The sequence below is a fragment of the Monomorium pharaonis genome, chromosome 2 (assembly GCF_013373865.1).
Source record: "Monomorium pharaonis isolate MP-MQ-018 chromosome 2, ASM1337386v2, whole genome shotgun sequence".
Lineage (NCBI taxonomy): Eukaryota > Metazoa > Arthropoda > Insecta > Hymenoptera > Formicidae > Monomorium > Monomorium pharaonis.
Genome location: NC_050468.1, coordinates 23027180 through 23051566, shown reverse-complemented (window position 1 = coordinate 23051566; position 24387 = coordinate 23027180). Strand labels below are relative to the sequence as shown.

Below are 24387 nucleotides of genomic sequence, written 5' to 3'. Positions count from 1 at the left end.
TTTTGGAAGAATAATAACCTATTACTATTATTTTCCGCGTTAAAAACATTTATTTTTTTCAAAGCAAAAATAAAATATCACTAATTTTTGTTTGACAAAAAAGTGATATTTTGACAAACAAGAAGAATTGTTTTTCTATATTTCCCTGGTTTCATTATTATCTGGATAAAAATATGTTTTTTCTTTAATAATACTAAATTTCTACTATTATATCGTTTGTGTATATCACAAAGTTTATTTTTTAAAATATAGCATCCACGGTTTTGGTTTAAAAAAAGTGTTATTCTCAAATAAACAAATAAAAAAGAATTCTTCTACAATTCCTGCTCTTAATTATCATTTTAATAAGTGTCTTTTTTAAAAAAAGTAGTAAATCTTTGTTAATATCTTATTACCCTAAACACTGATATTTTTTACGTTTTACGTTACAATTAAACGTTCATCACTGATTATTCGGGTTTAAAGAACAAAAAATGATAATCCAATAACCGAAAAGCTAATTTTTTAAATATTCTACTTCTAGTTGTAAGAAAACATCATTTTTAAAGCATTATTTCTTATCATCTCCCGCGATCAAAATAATCATTTTCTTACAGAGAAAAAGAGGAAAAGAAAAGGTTTTGTTAATCAGTTTTGTTTTTATGTTCACATCGGTATTGGAAACTATTGAGATATATGCGATTCCTGTTTACGGAATTGCCGGCAAGAAACCACACGTCGAAATTTCGGCTAGATCGGGAGAATTGCGGGGGGGGGGGGACGTGATTTCACGCCGGCGACGCGGGCGTCAGGTTGTACAAACGTGACTCACATTATTCGCGTCGTTTTATGTAATGCGCTTCGTGCACGAGATGCACGAGACGCATATATGCATCAACGATCTCAAAGGCATTGTAAACAATGCGACATGACGAATAGGTAATGGCTTGATGACTTACCCGATGAATCTCTTCTAGAGGATGCTGCCTGCTCGCTGTCCGCTTCCTCGAAGATCACACTCTCGCCACGGCCTCCGCGGGTCTCGGGTGGCCTCCCATCGGCGCGTTACGCCTCGGAAATCCTGTCCTGCACGTCGCGAAACGCGAGCCCCGCGCCGCACCGGGCACGTAGCTGCACGCGGATCGGATCGAGCATGGCCGATCGAATTCGTCGTCGCGCCGGTTCGTCGAATCGTCACTCCTCCACCTCGCGATCGCGGTTTACCCGAATTCCCCGCCGGTCGTTTCACTTCCGTTCCGTTAGTTCCGGAGCGACGAGGAGAACGCACGGGCACGCGCCGCGATACGCCGCAACAAAGTGCAGCTGACGTCGTGCGCGTGACAGGTTGGCGAGCGCGGCCCGCGAAACTCACGCACGTTGCCAGGTTGATGTTGCCGCTGTCACGCCTCAGGCTTCCATCGGCGGTGCATCGTAGGCAGCAGCAGCAGCAGGTGCCAGGAAAGGAACTAGGAATTCAGGTGCCCTTGCTGCCGGCGACGTCATTACGCAGCGCGGCCGCGACTCGAGCTTTCGCAATTTTCCCGGCGCGGCTCCGGCGCGCGAACGCCGCGAACTCGGCGCACTCGCGCGCCGTCTACGGGGTGTCGAGTAAACATCGAGCTGGATAGAGGGATTTGTGGGTACCGCGTGTAGGCCGTGTAGGCTAAAGATGGAGATTCGATCGGAATTTAACCAATCGGAGGAAGGGGAACCGATCTCGGACTTTGTGAGCTTTGCTTTAATTGGCCGAATTCCAATCTCAATCTTTTAATCTTTCGTCTGATTACGGCTTAACGAAGCGAAAGATCGAATCTCGATCGTGTGATACTCCGATTAAATCGATCAGTTTACTCCGTTAGGAAAATAAACAGAAAAACGAGATGGATTCGTACCGTAACTATTCCATTTGAGGATTAACCGACATCTGACACTATCTGGATAAATAACATTAGCGGTTTCGTTTACTTTCTCTTTCTCTCTGCCGCGTTTGTACACAGTGAACTGTAAATGACACAGCATTAAAATGCAATTTGTAGATTTGTATAAACATTGTGTGATGTACATTTATAATTAATTATAGATTTTTTTGTCACAAAAATATCAGTTTTTATTGTTCGAATAAACTCAGATATAGCGCGCAGTATTTTTATTTACTAAAAATTTATATTTATTTAAGTGTTTATCAAAATATTTCATAAACATTTTTGTGATTTTAGAACGAACAGGTCATAAAGATTTATCATAAATATTATGCATGCTGTCTGGGCCATTCATGTGATCCATTTATGTATATTTATACACAAATGTATATAATAAGCTGTACTTGAAAGGATTTATCACAGTATCTAATAAAATACAGTTAATAATCATAACAATAATAATCGTTAGTATGTTTGTATAAATTCGTATTAATTAATTCGTACAAAATACATGTATGTTCAGATAGAATGAATTTGTAAAGCTGTTGCCAGAAGCAAAATAGAGATAATTCAGTATTGTGCGTAATTTTATGCAGCGGATGCGACGAGGCGAATAATTAGTTGATAATGATACTCGTAGGCATTCTTTTAAACCCACTTTAGACGATCTACAATTCGCGTTAGATTTCATTAAATAGAGTTTTATTTATAACTTCGTATGTCATGTATTTTAATGTATAGTGTATTTAATATATTTTACACACATATTCTAATATATGTATATATTTTTAAATATATTTTTTATATATTTTTAAAATGTGTTTTATACAACATGTACGATTTAAAAAAATATTTTAATTCCATTCCAAATTCTAACACCAAAGAGCAATTAAAATAAAATTTACAGTGTATCTTACGTGGTACGAAGACCTACTATTTCATTTTATTTAAAAGTATAAAAAAATTAAATTGATAATATTATCTATCAATCAATTAATAGTTATCATTTAATCATTACAATATGTTTTGTTCCACCAGATTTGGATTAAAGTATAATTATTCTTCTTCTTTTTTTAAGTGAAATACTACATCAACGCTTTGAACTTTCATTTTTAAATTCTTTCCCAACGTTTTACGGGATTTCTACTTTTAAACTCGAATTTTCCTTTTCATATAAAAAATCGGAGAGTAAATTTTTTACAAGTTAAAACTGTATTTGTGCATATATAATGTAACTGTTCGATCGATGAATTAAAAACTCATCTTTACTGTATTGTATCAATTATTCGCTCTGCAGCATTGTTATACACACGATTTTTTAATACGAATTGGCAAAAGTTCGAGTTCAAAAATTCATCTATACTATTTTTATTAGAAATTAAGTGAAAGAGCGCCGAAATCTCTGTCTCTGGTGGGAAATTTGAATTGGCGCAGAGGACGCCACCGTCCATTGGTTTCGCTCACGCGCATGACTCGCGGGCAGCTTCACGAAGCTTCACGCAGCGGGGCGGTGGCAACAGCGGCGTCGGCGGGGACGATCGCTAATTATCAATGGTGCGATGACGCGACACCGTACTACAAATGGCGGGTAATGAAACAGCTGTTCACGCCACCGTCGGCTCGACATCTAGCGGAGCGCGGGCGCGATCCGGCACGCGTCGGCGACGACGTCGACGTTGGATACGCCGCGGTGAGGAAACGCGTAGACGAGGTGCTGAAGGAAGGGCTAGGGCGGCGGTGCCCGCTGGTGACCTGTCCAAGAGGAACATGGCTGCTGGCTGCTGCGGTGCGAAGAAGCAGAGGCTGGGCGGTGGTGGCGGTGGCGGCGGCGGCGGCGCCGCGGCGCCGAGTCTGTCGCCGTGCGACGGCACCGCCATACGGAACGGGGTTCCTCAAATGAGAAAGCCCGCGACGATCGCCCATCCGGAGATGGGCTTCTTCTGCTTCGATGTTCTCTATTGTCAGCTGCACCAGCTGGACCCGCCGAAGGCGCCTAACTTCAGCAACGAGGCATTGTGAGTAGCCCTCGCGGCGTTCTCTGTTTCTTTCTGTGCCTCTTTCTGTCTTTCTCCTTTGCGCCCGTCTATCCGTCTATCCGTCTCACTCACGCATCGCGTCAGCTGTTGTCTCCTCGCTTGTCACCGATGACAGGTTGCTGCGGTCACGCAAAGTTCGAGACCACGACGATTTTAATGAGATCGAATTTCGATGCTGCAGAGATAAAAAAAAAAAAAACAACCTGCCGTCTATATTCGATTCTTATTTTTTCATTTATTATTTTATATTTACAATTGGTTTGTGCACGTTAGGAATTTCGAATTCTGAGTCGATTGTCTTTGATCTCGATTCGACTAGATGATCTAGAAATTCAGTTGCTAGGGCATATTACTGGCGCATTGTTTAGTTCTCACGTGTGTGGATTATCTATCGGCGCGCGGTGCACGCATTATCGCGGCGTGCTTCGATTTCTCTTGTTGTACAGCGCTATGCCAACTATGTAGGCCATTATAGGCCACCGAGGACGCTGCGTTTGTTACTACGATACATACCTGCGGAAACATTGTTAGTAGTGGGAATCGCGATGCTTTTGTCATAGACGAAATTATCGCATCGTGTGCGCTGTTATGTCGTTCTCTCGGGAAAATTTACGAGGAAAGATAATAAATTCCAAAATTAAGTTTTTACCCTTGTTTTATATTATATTTATTTGTATTGTATTATATTTTTAAAAAATATATTTATTTTGTGATTATATCTGACTGACTGATTATATCTCCACAAGACAACTGAAGTCTTACTAAATGCAAAAGAATGGATATACTCTGGTTCACTTTGTCCTTCCCCTTTCCGTCCCTGATAGTTCGCTGATAAAAATAAGAAAAAAGGTGTCTGAAGGTATCATGAGATTTTTAATACAGATACGTCTTTTCAGCCCTTTATTTGTGACATGGACAATAGGAAAAGATATGAGATTACGAGGTTGTATTGGTACTTTTAATGCGATGCACTTACATGCTGGGTTACGCGAGTATGCTACAACTAGGTGAGACAAAGTTTCTCACAACATTAGAAAATAGAATAATATATATATAAATCATAAATATATAAGCTAGATATTTATAAATATGTATATTATAATAATTATAAATCATTAGCGTTTTCCGTAACTGTGCAATAAATACATAGTATAATTATTTAGCATAGTGGTAACGTATGCGCTTTTGATATATGTATACATATTTCTGTATGTTTTAAAGCGCATTCAAAGACTCACGGTTTAATCCCATAACTCGAGACGAGCTGCCGCGCTTGCATGTGAGCGTGTCGATCTTGCGGCATTTTGAGGATGGGGTTGACTATTTAGATTGGGAAGTGGGTGTGCACGGAATTCGCATAGAGTTTCACAATGAGAAGGGTAACAAGCGGACGGCTACTTACCTGCCCAGCGTAGCTATGGAGCAAGGTACGTATCCGCCGCAGATAGAATAGGACAAGCGATGGAGGAAATTCCCCTTTATGAGGAATAATCTGTAATCTGATGTTCAGGATGGGACCAGATACAAACGATAGATTCTCTGCTACATAAAGGTGGCTTCAAAGGCCTAGTCACACCCGATATCCGTCGTAGCCTGAAACTGACTCGCTATCAAAGCGAAGAGGTTACTGTGAGCTATCAGGATTACATGACGCATTGTCATAATCGACGATGCTAGCACATCGCCTGGGGTCCCAGCCAGGGATCCCTGCCCCAACGATCCACTGAGGCTCGTTACAACAACGCGCAACATATCGTCAATTCGTCTCATTTGCAAAACGATAGCGTCCGGTACAATTCATTCGCATCTGGTCAACAGTTGCAGATTGTCACGCAATCGAATCGTTCGCCGTTCGTACGTCCACTACCCTTACCCCCGATCACTCCGGTTATGATACCGATACGTGGCAATCCACCTCCCCTTTGGTGGGATAACGCGGGTCCGTCCTATTCGCCTGCACCGCTTTATCCTCGACCACCGCATCGCTTCTTAGCGCAGGATACTGCGGAGCACGGGATACGTAAGCGAAAATGACATTGGAGACGATTATTTCTCGCAATTTTTCATTGTTTAAAGTGGTGCGTGTTTCTGTGTCTTAGTATACACAGCCTCCCGCTTATCGTACCGCATGCTCCGTCTTGAGGATGATAAGATTGTATATGATGGCATCGCTTAATTGTTGCATATTGTATTAAAAGTCACAAGTAATGTAAAGTAATTTTTAAAAGGTTTAAAATTTGATTATATTTACATTGATATGTGTGTCTTAAATATTTGAGTATTATATTAAAACAATTTCAGCGAATTTGGTCAATTTCGAAGATTTTTATTAAAATGAATAATAAAAAACTTAGCCATATTATTTATTATTCAATTATTCAATAGTCACATTATATTAATTCTACGTTTTGATAAATGTATGCAATTCTCTTTTCCTTATGACAATTAGCAGTGCCACCATATTGTAAAAAAAATCTGTATTTGCATCGATAATATAAGAAATGAACACTTTTATAAAGGACAGTGATTACGCCTAAAATTCACTGCCTGCTTTCACATGATATAATGTACAAAACGATGTTGTGGAATTATTCTTTTTTTTTTTTAATTTATCGTAATGTATGATAATATTTTTATATGCACGTACATCGAGAAAATTAGAAAAATTTGAAGTTGTTAAAATGATAAATGTAATATAATTTTTTTTTAAATTCCACATTGGTTATTGAATATGTTCCAACTACATTAGAGCATAAGTTTGTATTACAAAAAGGAATCTTTGCCTCGTTAAAATATATCAGTTATGCATTTAATCGCATAAAAAAGACAGTAAATTTGAATCAAAGAAACGTGATTTTCTGTGGTTAATTGTGATTTAGTTATTAAGGCACAAAAAGAAATCATAACTCACTAGAAAATATCAATATTAAACATGTAAGACTAGTAAAAGTAAAAAAAGTATTGAAGATCTCATTGTGAGTTACTCATTAATAAGTAATTTCGTGATAGTTGCACCATTCGCGGTATCTTGTGCTGTGCATCTATTAATGTATATTTCGCTAATTTTAACCGTAGCTCCCAATATTACGATATAAACTAACATCTTTTTTTTCGGTATTAATTCTACTTCCCTCGAATTGCCAACTATTCTTAATAGCGGGCTTTAAACACTGCCAATTTATTCACCTTGTTGTAGCTCTTTTATACTAATGAATTATTCGTTAGAAATAAATGAAAATTGTTACCGTATCTTATTTTTGTTGTGGTATGTGCTATTCTCCGTGTTTATTCGTGTTAGTACGCGTTATTATTATTTACGTAAAATATTTCCATCGATAATAATTAATAATTAATAATCTCTTGCCTTTTGTGAATCTCGGCAAATAAAAAGCATTCAATAAACTGCCACATGTTTGTCGATTCACATGTGCACCCATCTGGCCTATCCGGAGGAACGCCATTCGTTGATGAACATTACTACGATTTACACGTGTGAACGATGCATTATCACCAGAACGATAATAATAATAATTTTACCTAGCGTAATTATATTTTATGGTATACAATTTAGTTGTATTCGTGTTTACCGAAGAGTTTACGAAAATACAATAAAAACGCACTTACCTAAAAGTAAGTCATTGATGTTATCACAATGCAACTAAATACACATAACTGTATTAAACATATTTAAAATCATAACCATACGAATTTGCTTAATGAAATTATTCCGTTCTTTATGAAACTGCCACAAAAATCTATTTGATGTACGCATTTTGTAATTGCGTGGAGTAAGTACTTTGTACACATACAGTTTGTACTGTACTTTTAATATTTCTCTCAACAATTAATACCGTGTGATGACGTGAGATTGCACAACGCAAAATATTAATAATTAAAAATATTAATAATTTTCAAACAAAACATACTTGTCAAATTAATATTTATTATCGTACTTGGCATCATATCTGATACTAGTATAATATTAATACGATATCAAGCGAGTGTATGGTCACTTTGATTACATTTGTAAATTAATAATACAGCGAAATCGACGGGTTATTCATTATATATTCATAAGACGAACACAGCGAATACATATAGTTCTCTCTTTCTTCTTCCCTTCATTTCACCTTTTAAAATTAAGAAATTAGTAGAATTTATTAAAAAATTACGTCGAGGTATTATAATTTTTATTGCAATGAAAAGATAAAATAAACTTTTATATTGTCATAAGGATTACTAAAATTAATTCTTTCCACATTCTTATCCCTTTTTTTTCAAAAAACATTTAATATATTATTTATCACTTGTGGAATATACATGGAATAAGAAACAAACTTTTATTTCAATTACATAAGTGCAAAAAATAATAAAAAGCATAGGTAAAAAATAATATTAAAACGATATGTAAATATGTAAAAGTTAGTTACATATATATACACATATATGTATATAAAATTAATAACAGACTTATATAAAATATTTGTATATAAAATATTTTATCTTTGTTCTATATATGTATGTTAAAGTGTTTCAAAATTTATAAAATTCTAAAAAGAACTAACGCAAACAGCACGCACATCTAAAATCGAAACATAAAATATCTTACGTGTGTACTGTCTGGGAAGTAATAAAAGTTCTTATCATTTTTTACTTTCAAGCAGCAGTTTTCGAAATATAAATTGCTTACGGAGAGGCTTATAGAGCTTAACTGCGAATTAATATTACGAATCGCGCATTTAATTTAATACATCCGCTGACATTAGAAAATACGTTGACATTTCTCTTAATATACGTAAAAGCCGATAATAAATTTTTTTCAAAAAAGCATTAGGAAACAAGTTGAACGAGTACTTTGATATTTAAATTCACCTCAGATTAAAATGCATGATTTGCAAAATTTTAGATCGTGTCTAAAAAGAATTTTACGTTATATTTCCCCTTCCCGTTGCATACACGCATATCTATATACATCATTTTTTTATTACGTAATAGAATGGTTGCGGAGATGGCGCGGTGGTATCGCGCGCGCGAGTGCGACGCTGACCGGCGTCGCGACGCGCAGTCGGGGCCGCTTCAGACCGATCGGAGTCGCGCCGCGTCGTAGACGCGCGCGTATCGTCCGCGGCATCGTACCCCACACGGTTCGACGCGTCTTTCACACGCGAATTGAGACAAGCGCGGGACGATCGTGTTATCTTTGCAGTTACAGTGCCGTGACAGTTTCCCGTACGCGCAAACTGACCGAGCGAATCCCGTCGAACGTCGCGGACGCCCGGTCGCTGCAGGCGTCGACATATTGCGCGCATCGCGCTCCGGACGAGTTTTCCGATAATCATACACGTTTTTCCCCCCGCTCGAGGCTCGGTTTATCCTGTCCCGCGCGAGAAACTACGAATCCGAGGGAGATTTGCGCGTCTTGATCGTTGCGCGTCGTTACGGACAACGACGTAGTTCGCGTTCGCTCACGCCGGCTCGCTACGCTCCATGTGCGGCGCAGTAGTGCGGTGTCGTCGCTTCCACCCTCGCGGATACGAGCGGGGGTGCGTGATGGAATCGCCGCTCGTGCCGCTCGGCACGATTCCCCGCAGCTGTCGCGGTAAGTAGCTGCGAGGACGTAATACGAAATGCGGGGGAGTCGAGGAAATACGAGAAAATTGAGGCACTCGATCGGACAGCTTGTCACTTTCACTCGCCGAGAGAACGCCGATCTCGTACAAACTTGTAATGCTAGATTAAACCGATGGAAGATTCCGCGCTTATATTTTAAACATTCAAGAGTTTAAAACTTCACCGTCATAGTACGCGAGTAATAAACACGGATACGTACAATATGTAAATTAATAAATATATAATGTCTGAGGTATTAATACAATTAAAGAATAACGGAATAAAAAATAGACAATAATAACAGTGACATTAGACTGAATGTGTGAATAATATGAGAAGAAAAAATAGATATTTTCGGTCACTAAGTAGGATCTTATGACTAATAATTTTTGTTAATTTTCTATAATTCGAATTCATGCTTTTTTTGAACAATTGATTACTTGATCTTGTAGCACAGCTACTTTGCTCTGAATTATTTCAATAAACTTTGAGAGTTTGAAGCATACATTTACATTGAAAATATTAAAAGTGAATTCTAAGTCAAATAAAAAATATGATTTATGATATCTATGTCACCAATAAATTATTTTAGTGATAGCAATATACTATAATTTTTTTTTTACGTTTGCTTCATATGCTTTTGAATAACTAATTATTTAGTCTTAGTTAAAGCTACTTTGCTTTGAACAATTTTGATCAATAAACTTAAAATGTAAAAAATATCACATTTATGTAAAAAATCATAAGATCCATGTATTATGAATAAATTGTTTAAGAAATAAATCATGCTATATATTAACTTAGTTTTGTTATGGTTTAAAATAAATCAATTTTATATTTTCTAGAATTATTTTGGATAAAATTAACAGATGTGAGAAATATTAGTTTTTCAATCTTTGAAATGTGAAATAAACCATGAATGTTTAAATGGAATATAAATTATAATAAAGAATCAAGAGTTTTTATTACACTTATTGTCTCTCTTTATGGGCGTTTTCCAACAAGAGATATAGCATAACAATCAATTATTAAATCTTTGTTTAACATTGGCAAACAAGGATACTCTCTTGCTGAAAAATTCCTTCCCATTTTATTTTAATATTTATCATTAAAAAAGAATTGAAACGGAGAAATTGTTTCTCATTTAAGAATCGTTACTGTGTCTTTCATATTTTTAATTTTGAAACGTCAAGTTCGCGACACTTAGGAACCTAGTTTTTTGATCTGAAGAGGGGAATAAGAGAGCGATAAGTGAATTTTTAACACATGGACGCCTTTGTGTTTGCACGCCAGCGGCCGATCTGGCGGGGACGACTCGCGGACGAGCGAGTGAACGGGGAGCGTCGCTCCGACGGCGGTCGATCGTATTGGAGCGCGCGGAGGACGCGGGTGGCGAAAATGGCGGGCGATGAAACAGCTGTTTTAGCGCGCGCCGCGCCATCTGGCGGGGCGCGCGCGCGACACGGCACGCTACGGTAACGAGGGAGGACAACGGCGGCAGCGGCAGCGACGACGACGGAGACGACGACGGCGGCGGCCGCGCGACAGGCGGACGTGAGTGAGACGCATACGGGTCGTGGACCGTGCTCGTGCCCGCAGTTCGGGTCGCAGTGGTTGACGGCGAAAACGGCTAAGACGTTAACATGGCTGCCGGCTGTTGTGGTACGAAGAAGCAGAAGCTCAACAACTCCGCGGGCGTACCGTGCAACGGCACAGCGGTACTGTCGAACGGCACGCGTATACGTAACACGCCGATCGTGCAGCCTGAGATGGGCTTCTACTGCTTCGACGTCCTCTACTGCCAATTGCACCAACTTGACCCACCAAAGCCGCCCAACTTCAGCAACGAAGCATTGTGAGTTTAGAGTCACCGCACTGAGAGCCAGAGCCAGTTACCTTGCCTTGGCGTCTGGCGCATCCCTTCCTCCCTGTCCCGCGTCGCGTGCCGCGCCGCATCTCTCTTTCTCGCGCTCGCTCGTGGCTTTCCCGTACGCGCCTCCGTCGCCCCTCCCCTCCTTCCCCTTGCCCGTCTGCCCTCATCACAGAACCTTTTCTCTTTCCTCGTCGCCGTCCTTTTTCCTTCCCGCCACCCACGCTAGTGCGTCTCTTTGTTCGAACCGCTATTGCTTTTGTACCTTCAACCGTCGCTGTCGTGGAATAGAGGGGGGCAGGGAGGAGGAGGAGAGGAGGGGATTGCGTCTACCGAAGGACGCGTCTTGTATTCTCGGAGTCCTCTGCTCCGTCTGGCTCATGCTGCTGACCTTTCGCCGAGGTTATGCGAAAGCGCCAGCGTTGTTTTGCTTCTAAATAATTTACTCAAATGCAAACGTTTTTTTAAAATTTGTTTTCTTTTTTTTTTGTTTCCAGCCTTCCTTGAATCTTAGATCCAAAGATTCATATCATGATTCACTTATGTTGCACTCTGTTGCTTTGTTTTAGCCCCATTGTTTAGAAGATGATTATTGATCATTAACATGATATATTTGAATGCTTACATAGACTGTCTTCTGGTATTCACTGCCAGTACTGAAAATCTATAATGTATGTGATATAAACTATAGATTTTCAGTACAGTGAATATTGGAATGCAGCCATAAACTGTTCAGAGATATCGATACAATTGTTTCAATATTGATTTAAGAAGAGCTTGATTAATTAGCAGTTCTATACTTGCTACTAAAGTTATCGAGAATTCAGTTTCATAGTACAAGTTTTCTTGACAAAGAACAAATTGATTAATGTTCAATTTGAGACAGTCATTCTTATTCTTGAATTGTTCTCTTATTAATGTATATTTCTTGTGTCTTCTAGTCCCTTGTTTGTAACATGGACTATTGGAAAGGACATGCGACTACGCGGCTGTATTGGTACATTCAATGCCATGCACTTACATGCAGGACTTAGAGAATATGCTACTACTAGGTATTACATATATATTTGTAAAATCAGTTTACATAAAGTTTTAGATTACACTTTTTAAACGATTAATTACGTTCCGCAGTGCTTTCAAGGATTCGCGATTCAATCCTATAACACGAGAAGAACTTCCACGCTTACATGTAAGCGTTTCTATACTGCGGCATTTCGAAGACGGTGTGGACTACTTAGATTGGGAGATAGGAGTCCATGGAATTCGTATAGAGTTCCACAATGAAAAAGGCAACAAGAGAACTGCTACTTACTTACCTGATGTTGCGACTGAACAAGGTTCGTAAATATGCACGCGTACTGGTGAATCATTGAGAAACCCCTTAATTATCATGTTTCGTAAGCTTTCGTCCATTAAATCAACACATTTCTTTAAATAGGTTGGGACCAGATACAAACCATAGATTCGCTACTGCACAAGGGTGGCTACAAAGGCTTAGTTACACCGGATATTAGACGCAGTGTGAAGCTGACGCGGTATCAGAGCGAGAAGATTACTGTAAGCTATCAAGACTACATGACACATTGGCATAACCGACGATGCTAGCAGCTGGCTTGGGGTCCTATTCAAGGGCCCCTACCTTGCCAAACGCCCGGCACATTTTGTTATAAAAATATTTCAGACACAGTTAACGCGTCTTACTCACAATACAGTTCCACTCAATATAACTCTTTTATGGCCAATCAACAGCATACGTTAGTTATGGTACAGCCGAATCACCCCACATTCATACACACGCTTCCGCTGCCACCAATTTCTCCCGTTGTGGTACCTATGCAAAACTATCCACCATTTTGATGGAATTATGCGTACCGCATCCTACAGTACGCTGTATCGTTATTCTTTACAAACTTTTGTAATGCAGAGAAATGAATTAAATGCGTAAAGAAATATAACTAAAGGTGGCTGTTATGTACTATTTTCTGTTGTTCGAATTGGTGCTTATTATATATTTTGATTGTTCAACAGCATTTTTGTCTATCTTTATTTCTTTTTCTTTCTTTTTCACTATCAGTTTTTATGTGATTATTCGTCTATGAAAAGAAATACGAGAAAAAATACAATCCTAAGTATGGTGGCAATGTTCTTCCAAAATATTTGTTGTAAGCATAAATGTAATATTGGCATAGAAACATTTGTATATGGTAGACTTTCTTGTTCTCGTATTGTACAATTTTATGATTGTTAAATTTGAAAAAAAAATCTATATGCGAGCAACGATATAAATTCAGTTTACTGTCAAACATTTGACTAACCATTAATCATTAAAATAAAATGTAAATATTATCACTATAGCTTTGTCATTACGCCATCATGCTAGGACATTAAATATTCATATTAGTATTTGTGGAAAAAGTGACGCGAAGAATTTCCGAATATATAATATTGTCTGTATAATTAATTGTGACTATCTTAGTCCAATCATTCGATATAATGCACAAATTAATCATCTCATTAAATTCATCTGTTTACATTGCTTGTAAAAGCAGGTTTAAATTGTCAGCAAATGTATGCAGGCAATGAAATACTTTGATTTTTTTAATAATAATATTCAAGGGAAAATTTAATTAAAGCATTCTATAAAATAGTATGGATGCGTTATTATGTAGAAACAAAAATGTTTTTCTAAGATCTTATGTAATCGCTAATTATTCATATTTGCGTAATATTTGACACAATAATATTATAACATCTGAACAGAATTTCTTTGCATCAATGGTATAAATAATTTTTTTAAATTGTTATTACATGTTGTCTTGTACTGATTTATTTATGGATGTTTTTTGTTTTTATTAACATATGCATAACCGTTGTATAATGAAACACAAAACAAATGAAAAGTGATATGTAGATATATTGTATAAATTTTAATGTTGCATATTTATACCATTCCTACAATGAAGTTTACAGTGTTTAGATTACAGTCCAAAGTCTTATTGCAGCAAAGGATTCTTTATATCAACAATAATAATTTAATAAATCTGGCATATCTAATCATTTTTTAAAATTTCTAATATCTTGATCCAAATCACAATAGCTACTTTCAAAAACTATTAACTTGTTTTAATCTAAATCTAATAGATAAATTTTAAAATGGGACCTCTACTGTAAATAAGCAATGGACTGCATCACACTAACAAAAAAAAATATTAGACATAGACGTAATACATAGGTGTAAGACATTAAAACAAAAAATGACGATCTCATTGTGATGTTGATTGCTGTGCAAATCATGGTATCGACTCGTTCATTATACTGACATCAGATAAAATCTTTTCCCACTTAAAAATAGGTAAAGATAATGGAAAAGAGCAAAAATACAGTTATATGTACTACAGGTATTGAGTTATGAATAATATACATTCGGTGAAATGGCAATAGGAAATTTACCCGAAAACATCTGTGTATCTTAAATGCGCGTATGTTTAACAGCATTATAACACATGAATAGAAGTTCAGGCATATTTTATATTAAACTGTCTTGCTTCTTAGATTCCACGGCTATATGATAGCTGATTTCATTCACTGCCAACATAATCATTGTTGTAGGCATTATACAAATCCTACTCTTACCGAAAGAATAAACAGATCATGTTGTTGTACTTTGGTTGAATTGATGCGTCCGCATCTGGTGTTATCTTTTATATATTCTTATCGCATACACATAGTTCCTGGGATCTCCTTGCAACTCGGGCCCCTGTATAACGTCCAGTAAACTGCCAATAATATACTTAACTGTAGAGTAGTTGGCAAATCAAAACCGCGGTCACCTGTATCCAATTTGACTTTGAAAACCAAACCATACAAAATGATTTTTCTCTTCTTTCGAATTATCTAAAAATATCTAAAATATGTAACATATGTAAAATAAGGATGCTATATTTTCATTTATGGATACAAACTGGGGTAGAAAAAACTCAAGAAGTTCCCAAATTTAATAATATGATGTTCGAGTAGTTCGTTTTAATAATAAAGGAATAAGCATAATTTGACTTAGACCGTAATTCTCGTCTACTAATATTGGAAAGCTGCGAAACTACTTTTAGACTTTCATGAAGTATGTGTATCTAATTGAGATAATTGAAAATATCGAATTTACTATTTTACTTGAGCCTATAAATAAATCCGTATTATATTTAATACAATATGAAATAACATATATGTTCGACTCGTTAGTTAAACTTTATATTAAATAAGTGCAAAGAGTCAACATTATATAGAAAAATTCTCTTCCATCATCAAAAGTTGTGTGTATTATTATTTAAAGCAGCGATCTTTGTAAACAGTTTCGAGAAAGCTTTATTACTGTAACAAATCATATGGTGCCTAGATATTGATTTTGAAAAAAGGAAGTAGATATGTATAAAGACGTATAGTTGTCTTAATAAAAAACACGAATATCTCTCAGTGAACGATTATAAACGTCTTATAATACTATGTCAATAATGAAATAAAAATACATTTTATATTCTACAAGGTATTACAATTCTTTTGTTATCCTTACATTATTATTATTAAATATTAACCTAATACAGAATAGAGTAAAGTCTACATTAATGACTCTTTCATTTTATATATTTCACTATAATTATATACAATTATTATACACAGGAAATTCAAAAAATATCATTTTTAAACCTTTCTTTCTTTTCTTCTTCTTTTAAATATTGTAAATCTGACATGCGAAGAAAAGATTTGATTTCTGAATATGTTATAAAACTAGCCAACAGCGCATGAAAGGTGAAGAGCATTGCAATTTTTGGAATCATCGGGTGATAGATTGACAGGATAGTTCTAAATATTGCTCTTATATCTTTTACATAGGGCACATTATACATGCCACTGCCAGCAGAAACCTATGATTTAAATATATAATTAATAGCATGATATATAAACTGAAAAAAGATATCAATATCGTGGACAAAAATAATGGAGCTAAGTTTTGTTGCTTACTGAGAAATTTGCAAGTGGCGCTAGTATCAATGGTGCAAACAGCCCGCTACAAGTCTGGGCCAAGGCAGACCTGGATTCTAGACATAAGGGGCATGATATCTCTAATAGTACCAGTTTGTTTAGGATGAACTAGAAGATGTGTATATGATATTATTACACGCTTTATATTCTGATCGCTGGCCCAATACACACACAATCAGTTTTTATTCAATACCTCTGTATGGGAAATAGCTGTAAATGCAGCTGGTGCCACTGAGAGACCTATCATCGTGGGGAATACCCCGTAACTCCGGAGCTTCATTCTCACCCTAAATCGATGGTTAATGTACATACCGGTGGCCGTCGCCGCGGCGACCAGGATACTGCGTCCGAGTCTCAATGGCCATCTAAGTAAAAGGGTTTACCATTTTACCGGGTGTCATTGTAAGGAGAATTTTACGTACGGCTCTTCGCGCGCGCACCGATGAACGATCAAAATGACGAAAAAGCGTTCGTACTCGTGCGTTGTCGAGCAGCACAGCTTATAATTAGAAAGTAACGTAATGAGGTTATGTACACATCGCTCAGTGGTTTCCAATTCTTGATAATACGATACTGTTCCGCCATAGCCTCGCGTCTTGACATTAATTCTTTAGGTTTACTATTTTCATCTTTGCGGATTACGTATCGAGGTTGCCGTGAAAATTCCATCGTTTCTTGATATTTGTTTCTCCAGAACTTGCCGCGATTCCAAGTCCACAGCTTTCGAACAATTCAACGCCAGAGAGGGAGGGAAGGGAAGAACTTGAGACCTGAGACTGAGAACTGAGAGCGGTCATCGCGTCATTTTAGATGTTTTTATCCATCAGCGCCTCTATATGCACAAAATGTGCACATTGAATTATGTAGTCAAATATCTATGAATCCCGTAGGTAATTTGCATGATTTTTTGGGTCTCTTACATGCTATGTCCACGTTTATTTAGTTCTGTTTTATGCTATACCCGTAAATTTTACAATTACATGCATTCATATTTTAAATCTGTTTTATGCAAATGTGCATAATCGTCTTCTATAAATGTGCAATACCACATATACACGATATAAATTCAATTAATTGATTTGATAAAAATTCACTCACCGATTGCTGTCGCTGCTCCTGCTGCTGATGCTACTGCTATATACATTCCTTTTCCAGAATACCGAGTCGCTCCATGAATGCCGCTTTCTGCTGACATCATCCTGCTATTCTCGAATCGCACATTAATAACGATCGCCCGATACTTTATTCGGCAATCCCGATATTACGGATAATATATCACACACGAGTAAAACGTAAACCGCGCGCGAGAATTTCACTTGGCGCGACCGTTACATTTGAAAAAATACGTGAAAAGGACGGCTCGTCTGAAAAGGGCGGCGAAAATCAACTGGCACGTAACTTCGTAGAAACGCAATTCTGAACGCGAGACACGCACGGAGTCGACAGAACGTCCGACCGACGCTGGAGTGGCGTACGTGACTGCTGGCAGGCAGACTCGGCGGTACTCGGCGCTAGTCGGCGCCACTCGGCGTTGTTAGGCGGTTGACTCGCCGCGCCTGCGCCGAGTAGCGCCGAGTCACCGTACGCCGCTGCCGCCGCCATGTTGCTCCGCGCTCCAGCGCCGGTCGGACGCGTCGGACGTTCTGTTGACTCCGTGCGTGTTCGCGTCTCTTCAGAATTCATTGTGCGCAGGTACGGTGTTGTGTCGAGAGTCGTCGCGCTAGCAAACGATACGCGAGCCATATGAATTTCATTCCGGGCAAAGTTTTCGTGTGCGCGTATTCGCTCGAGAACTCTGGGAGTGAATCGATTAATTTACTTCTGTTCAGTGTGTCTTGACGTGCCGTACTTTTAACGTATTTTTCCAAATGTAACGGTCGCGCCAAGTGAAATTCTCGCGGGCGGATTACGTTTTACTCATGTGTGATATCCGTAATATCGGGATTGCCGAATAAAGTATCGGGCGATCGTTATTAATGTGCGATTCGAGAATAGCAGGATGATGTCAGCAGAAAGCGGCATTCATGGAGCGACTCGGTATTCTGGAAAAGGAATGTATATAGCAGTAGCATCAGCAGCAAGAACAGCGACAGCAATCGGTGAGTGAATTTTTATCAAATCAATTAATTGAATTTATATCGTGTATATGTGGTATTGCACATTCATAGAAGACGATTATGCACATTTGCATAAAACAGATTTAAAATATGAATGCATATAATTGTAAAATTTACGGGTATAGCATAAAACAGAATCAAATAAACGTGGACATAGCATAGAAGAGACCCAAAGACATGCACATTACCTACGGGAATCATAGATATTTGACTACATAGTTCAATGTGCACATTTTGTGCACATAGAGGCGCTGATAGATGAAAACAACTAAGGACCTAAACACAATGCCAGGCAACAGGCAATAGGAATAGAAATAATGAAAGAGAGAAAGAAAGAAATAATCTTCTCCTCTCTTTTTCTCTTTCTTTATTTCCTGTTCCTATTGCCTGTTGCCTGGTATTGTGTTTAGGCCTTCAAACGACGCGATGACCGTTCTCAGGTTCTCTTTTGTCAACACAATCCATTGTTTTTATCAGTCATATATATTTTAATATCATAGTTAACATACGTTGCATTACTATTAATTAAACAAATAATGAACTCAGTATTTTATAATTATGGCAAAATTTATTATGTCGATTTAGGTCATATATGAAAACAATTATTATTATAAAACTTGTTTGGAGATGTAACTGTGACGCAAGATTCTTTCAATAGTTTTATTGATCTTCAAGAAAAGTTGCATCAAAATATATAAAAAAAACATAGTCTGATCTCTATTGGCGCTAACGTTTGCATACAATTAAAGGTCCATTTCTATATGATGGTAGGCACTATAAAAAATACGGTTCAAACCACTTAATCAAGATAAAGGATATACAAGAGAAGAAATTATGCAGTTATAAGATATAAGTTTCTTGCTCCTGTTCCCATTATGTTTGTAAATTTTGTAAATAATTGCAATGTAATCAAACGGTCCCATTTTTAAATCTCCATTTTGAAAAACCAAAAATTTGTCTCAGGCAAATTATGAATTTAAAATCTATGTATAAAATCAAATTTACAATCTGTCATTTACGAGTTCGTTGCTCTTACAGACATACAGTGAGATTACAATTAATATAAATAATCCAACATGTAGAAAATGATTATATACATATTCATGTCTAATTTACTACTCTAACTCTTACAAACACATTCGCACTTAAACAGTATTTACTAATCAACACGACACTCGAATAAAGGTGTCGTGTTGGGTAGTTATGCCAATTCTGGCTACAATTGTCGATAGTTCTCGTATAGTTCTGTGTTTTGGTATCGTTTTTAAACACAGTCGTATCGTTTAAACGTGTGCACAATATTTTAAAACGCTGAAATCAGCACGAAACGTAAATTTAATTGTCGTGCTGGATAGTTTTTACATATCTGGCGACAATTCTCGACAGTTCTACTATACCGCATTGTTTTTCCTTAATTTTTAAACAGAGTTCTAACGTTTTAACTTGTGTACACAATTTTAAAAGGCTGAAATCAGCACGAAACTTAAATTTAATTGTCGTGCTAGATAGTTTTCAGATATCTGGCGACAATTCTCGGCAGTTCTCGTATACTGCTGTGTTTTGCTATAATTTTTAAACAAAGTTCTATCGTTTCAACTTGTGTACACAATTTTAAAAGGCTGAAATCAGCACGAAACTTAAATTTAATTGTCGTGCTGGATAGTTTTTAGATATCTGGCGACAATTCTCGACAGTTCTACTATACCGCATTGTTTTTCCTTAATTTTTAAACAGAGTTCTAACGTTTTAACTTGTGTACACAATTTTAAAAGGCTGAAATCAGCACGAAACTTAAATTTAATTGTCGTGCTAGATAGTTTTCAGATATCTGGCGACAATTCTCGGCAGTTCTCGTATACTGCTGTGTTTTGCTATAATTTTTAAACAAAGTTCTATCGTTTCAACTTGTGTACACAATTTTAAAAGGCTGAAATCAGCACGAAACTTAAATTTAATTGTCGTGCTGGATAGTTTTTACATATATGGCGACAATTCTCGACAGTTCTCGTATTCTGCATTGTTTTTTCTTAATTTTTAAACAGAGTTCTAACGTTTAAACTTGTGTACACAATTTTAAAAAGCTGAAATCAGAACGAAACTTAAATTTAATTGTGGTGCTAGATAGTTTTTAGATATCTGGCGACAATTCTCGACAGTTCTCGTATACTGCATTGTTTTTCCTTAATTTTTAAACAGAGTTCTAACGTTATAACTTGTGTACACAATTTTAAAAGGCTGAAATCAGCACGAAATTTAATTTTAATTGTCGTGCTGGATAGTATTTAGATATCTGGCGACAATTCTCGACAGTTCTCGTATAATGCATTGTTTTTCCTTAATTTTTAAACAGAGTTCTATCGTTTGAACCTGTGTACACAATTTTAAAGGCTGAAATCAGCACGAAAATTAATTTTTATTGTCGTGCTGGACAGTTTTTAGATATCTGGCGACAATTCTCGACAGTTCTCGTATACTGCATTGTTTTTCCTTAATTTTTAAACAGAGTTCTAACGTTTTAACTTGAGTACACAATTTTAAAAAACTGAAATCATCACGAAATTTAATTTTAATTGTCGTGCTGGATAGTTTTTGATATCTGGCGACAATACTCGACAGTTCTCCTATACTGCATGGTTTTTCCTAAATTTTTAAACAAAGTTCTAACGTTTGAACTTGTGTACACAATATTAAAGGCTGAAATCAGCACGAAATTTAATTTTAATTGTCGTGCTGGATAGTTTTAGATATCTGGCGACAATTCTCGACAGTTCTCGTATTCTGCATTGTTTTTTCTTAATTTATAAACAGAGTTCTAACATTTGAACTTGTGTACACAATTTTAAAAGGCTGAAATCAGCACGAAATTTAATTTTAATTGTCGTGCTGGATAGTATTTAGATATCTGGCGACAATTCTCGACAGTTCTCGTATAATGCATTGTTTTTCCTTAATTTTTAAACAGAGTTCTATCGTTTGAACCTGTGTACACAATTTTAAAGGCTGAAATCAGCACGAAAATTAATTTTTATTGTCGTGCTGGACAGTTTTTAGATATCTGGCGACAATTCTCGACAGTTCTCGTATACTGCATTGTTTTTCCTTAATTTTTAAACAGAGTTCTAACGTTTTAACTTGAGTACACAATTTTAAAAAACTGAAATCAGCACGAAATTTAATTTTAATTGTCGTGCTGGATAGTTTTTGATATCTGGCGGCAATTCTCGACAGTTCTCGTATTCTGCATTGTTTTTTTTTAATTTTTAAACAAAGTTCTATTGTTTAAACTTGTGTACACAATTTTAAAGGCTGAAATCATCACGAAATTTAATTTTAATTGTCGTGCTGGATAGTTTTTGATATCTGGCGACAATACTCGACAGTTCTCCTATACTGCATGGTTTTTCCTAAATTTTTAAACAGAGTTCTAACGTTTGAACTTGTGTACACAATATTAAAGGCTGAAATCAGCACGAAATTTAATTTTAATTGTCGTGCTGGATAGTTTTAGATATCTGGCGACAATTCTCGACAGTTCTCGTATTCTGCATTGTTTTTTCTTAATTTATAAACAGAGTTCTAACATTTGAACTTGTGTACACAATTTTAAGAGGCTGAAATCAGCACGAAAATTAATTTTAATTGTCGTGCTGGATAGTTTTTACATATCTGGCGACAATTCTCGACAGTTTTCGTATACTGCATTGTTTTTTCTTAATTTTTAAACAGAGTTCTAACGTTATAACTTGTGTACACAATTTTAAAAGGCTGAAATCAGCACGAAATTTAATTTTAATTGTCGTGCTGGATAGTATTTAGATATCTGGCGACAATTCTCGACAGTTCTCGTATAATGCATTGTTTTTCCTTAATTTTTAAACAGAGTTCTATCGTTTGAACCTGTGTACACAATTTTAAAGGCTGAAATCAGCACGAAAATTAATTTTTATTGTCGTGCTGGACAGTTTTTAGATATCTGGCGACAATTCTCGACAGTTCTCGTATACTGCATTGTTTTTCCTTAATTTTTAAACAGAGTTCTAACGTTTTAACTTGAGTACACAATTTTAAAAAACTGAAATCAGCACGAAATTTAATTTTAATTGTCGTGCTGGATAGTTTTTGATATCTGGCGGCAATTCTCGACAGTTCTCGTATTCTGCATTGTTTTTTCTTAATTTATAAACAGAGTTCTAACGTTTGAACTTGTGTACACAATTTTAAAAGGCTGAAATCGGCACGAAAATTAACTTTAATTGTCGTGCGGGATAGTTTTTACATATCTGGCGACAATTCTCGACAGTTCTCGTATTCTGCATTTTTTTTTCTTAATGTTTAAACAGAGTTCTATCGTTTGAACTTGTGTACACAATTTTAAGAAGCTGAAATCAGCACGAAAATTAATTATAATTGTCGTGCTGGATAGTTTTTCGATATCTGGCGACAATTCTCGACAGTTCTCGTATTCTGCATTGTTTTTTCTTAATGTTTAAACAGAGTTCTATCGTTTGAACTTGTGTACACAATTTTAAGTGGCTGAAATCAGCACGAAAATTAATTTTAATTGTCGTGCTGGATAGTTTTAGATATCTGGCGACAATTCTCGACAGTTCTCGTATTCTGCATTGTTTTTTCTTAATGTTTAAACAGAGTTCTAACGTTCTAACTTGTGTACACAATTTTAAGGGGCTGAAATCAGCACGAAAATTAATTTTAATTGTCGTGCTGGATAGTTTTAGATATCTGGCGACAATTCTCGACAGTTCTCGTATTCTGCATTGTTTTTTCTTAATGTTTAAACAGTGTTCCTACGTTCTAACTTGTGTACACAATTCTAAGAGGCTGAAATCAACACGAAATTTAATTTTAATTGTCGTGCTGGATAGTTTTAGATATCTGGCGACAATTCTCGACAGTTCTCGTATTCTGCATTGTTTTTTCTTAATGTTTAAACAGAGTTCTAACGTTCTAACTTGTGTACACAATTTTAAGGGGCTGAAATCAGCACGAAAATTAATTTTAATTGTCGTGCTGGATAGTTTTTTGATATCTGGCGACAATTCTCGACAGTTCTCGTATTCTGCATTGTTTTTTCTTAATGTTTAAACAGAGTTCTAACGTTCTAACTAGTGTACACAATTTTAAGGGGCTGAAATCAGCACGAAAATTAATTTTAATTGTCGTGCTGGATAGTTTTTACATATCTGGCGACAATTCTCCACATTTCTCGTATTCTGCATTGTTTTTTTTTAATTTTTAAACAAAGTTCTATTGTTTAAACTTGTGTACACAATTTTAAAGGCTGAAATCATCACGAAATTTAATTTTAATTGTCGTGCTGGATAGTATTTAGATATCTGGCGACAATTCTCGACAGTTCTCGTATAATGCATTGTTTTTCCTTAATTTTTAAACAGAGTTCTATCGTTTGAACCTGTGTACACAATTTTAAAGGCTGAAATCAGCACGAAAATTAATTTTTATTGTCGTGCTGGACAGTTTTTAGATATCTGGCGACAATTCTCGACAGTTCTCGTATACTGCATTGTTTTTCCTTAATTTTTAAACAAAGTTCTATCGTTTCAACTTGTGTACACAATTTTAAAAGGCTGAAATCAGCACGAAACTTAAATTTAATTGTCGTGCTGGATAGTTTTTACATATATGGCGACAATTCTCGACAGTTCTCGTATTCTGCATTGTTTTTTCTTAATTTTTAAACAGAGTTCTAACGTTTAAACTTGTGTACACAATTTTAAAAAGCTGAAATCAGAACGAAACTTAAATTTAATTGTGGTGCTAGATAGTTTTTAGATATCTGGCGA

General features: G+C 36.5%; 3 protein-coding genes across 3 annotated transcripts; 2 read left to right on the top strand and 1 right to left on the bottom strand.

Moving 5' to 3' along the window:
* Positions 1 to 2965: 2965 nt before the first annotated feature.
* Positions 2966 to 8024, top strand: LOC105841040 (uncharacterized protein CG5902). Its single transcript, XM_012688151.3, has 4 exons — positions 2966 to 3913; positions 4831 to 4941; positions 5156 to 5361; positions 5445 to 8024. The coding sequence occupies exons 1-4, from the start codon at positions 3480 to 3482 to the stop codon at positions 5609 to 5611; spliced, it is 918 nt and encodes a 305-aa protein (XP_012543605.2). The 5' UTR covers positions 2966 to 3479; the 3' UTR covers positions 5612 to 8024.
* Positions 8025 to 8451: 427 nt separating this feature from the next.
* On the top strand, positions 8452 to 15087 carry LOC105841039 (AMMECR1-like protein). The gene is made up of 5 exons (XM_012688150.3): positions 8452 to 9533; positions 10838 to 11399; positions 12356 to 12466; positions 12546 to 12751; positions 12853 to 15087. The coding sequence occupies exons 2-5, from the start codon at positions 11188 to 11190 to the stop codon at positions 13017 to 13019; spliced, it is 696 nt and encodes a 231-aa protein (XP_012543604.1). The 5' UTR covers positions 8452 to 9533; positions 10838 to 11187; the 3' UTR covers positions 13020 to 15087.
* A 944-nt stretch (positions 15088 to 16031) lies between these two features.
* On the bottom strand, positions 16032 to 17213 carry LOC105841038. Its single transcript, XM_012688149.3, has 4 exons — positions 16984 to 17213; positions 16642 to 16813; positions 16428 to 16556; positions 16032 to 16330 (listed from the first exon to the last, which is right to left on the bottom strand). The coding sequence occupies exons 1-4, from the start codon at positions 17115 to 17117 to the stop codon at positions 16091 to 16093; spliced, it is 675 nt and encodes a 224-aa protein (XP_012543603.1). The 5' UTR covers positions 17118 to 17213; the 3' UTR covers positions 16032 to 16090.
* Positions 17214 to 24387: the final 7174 nt, after the last annotated feature.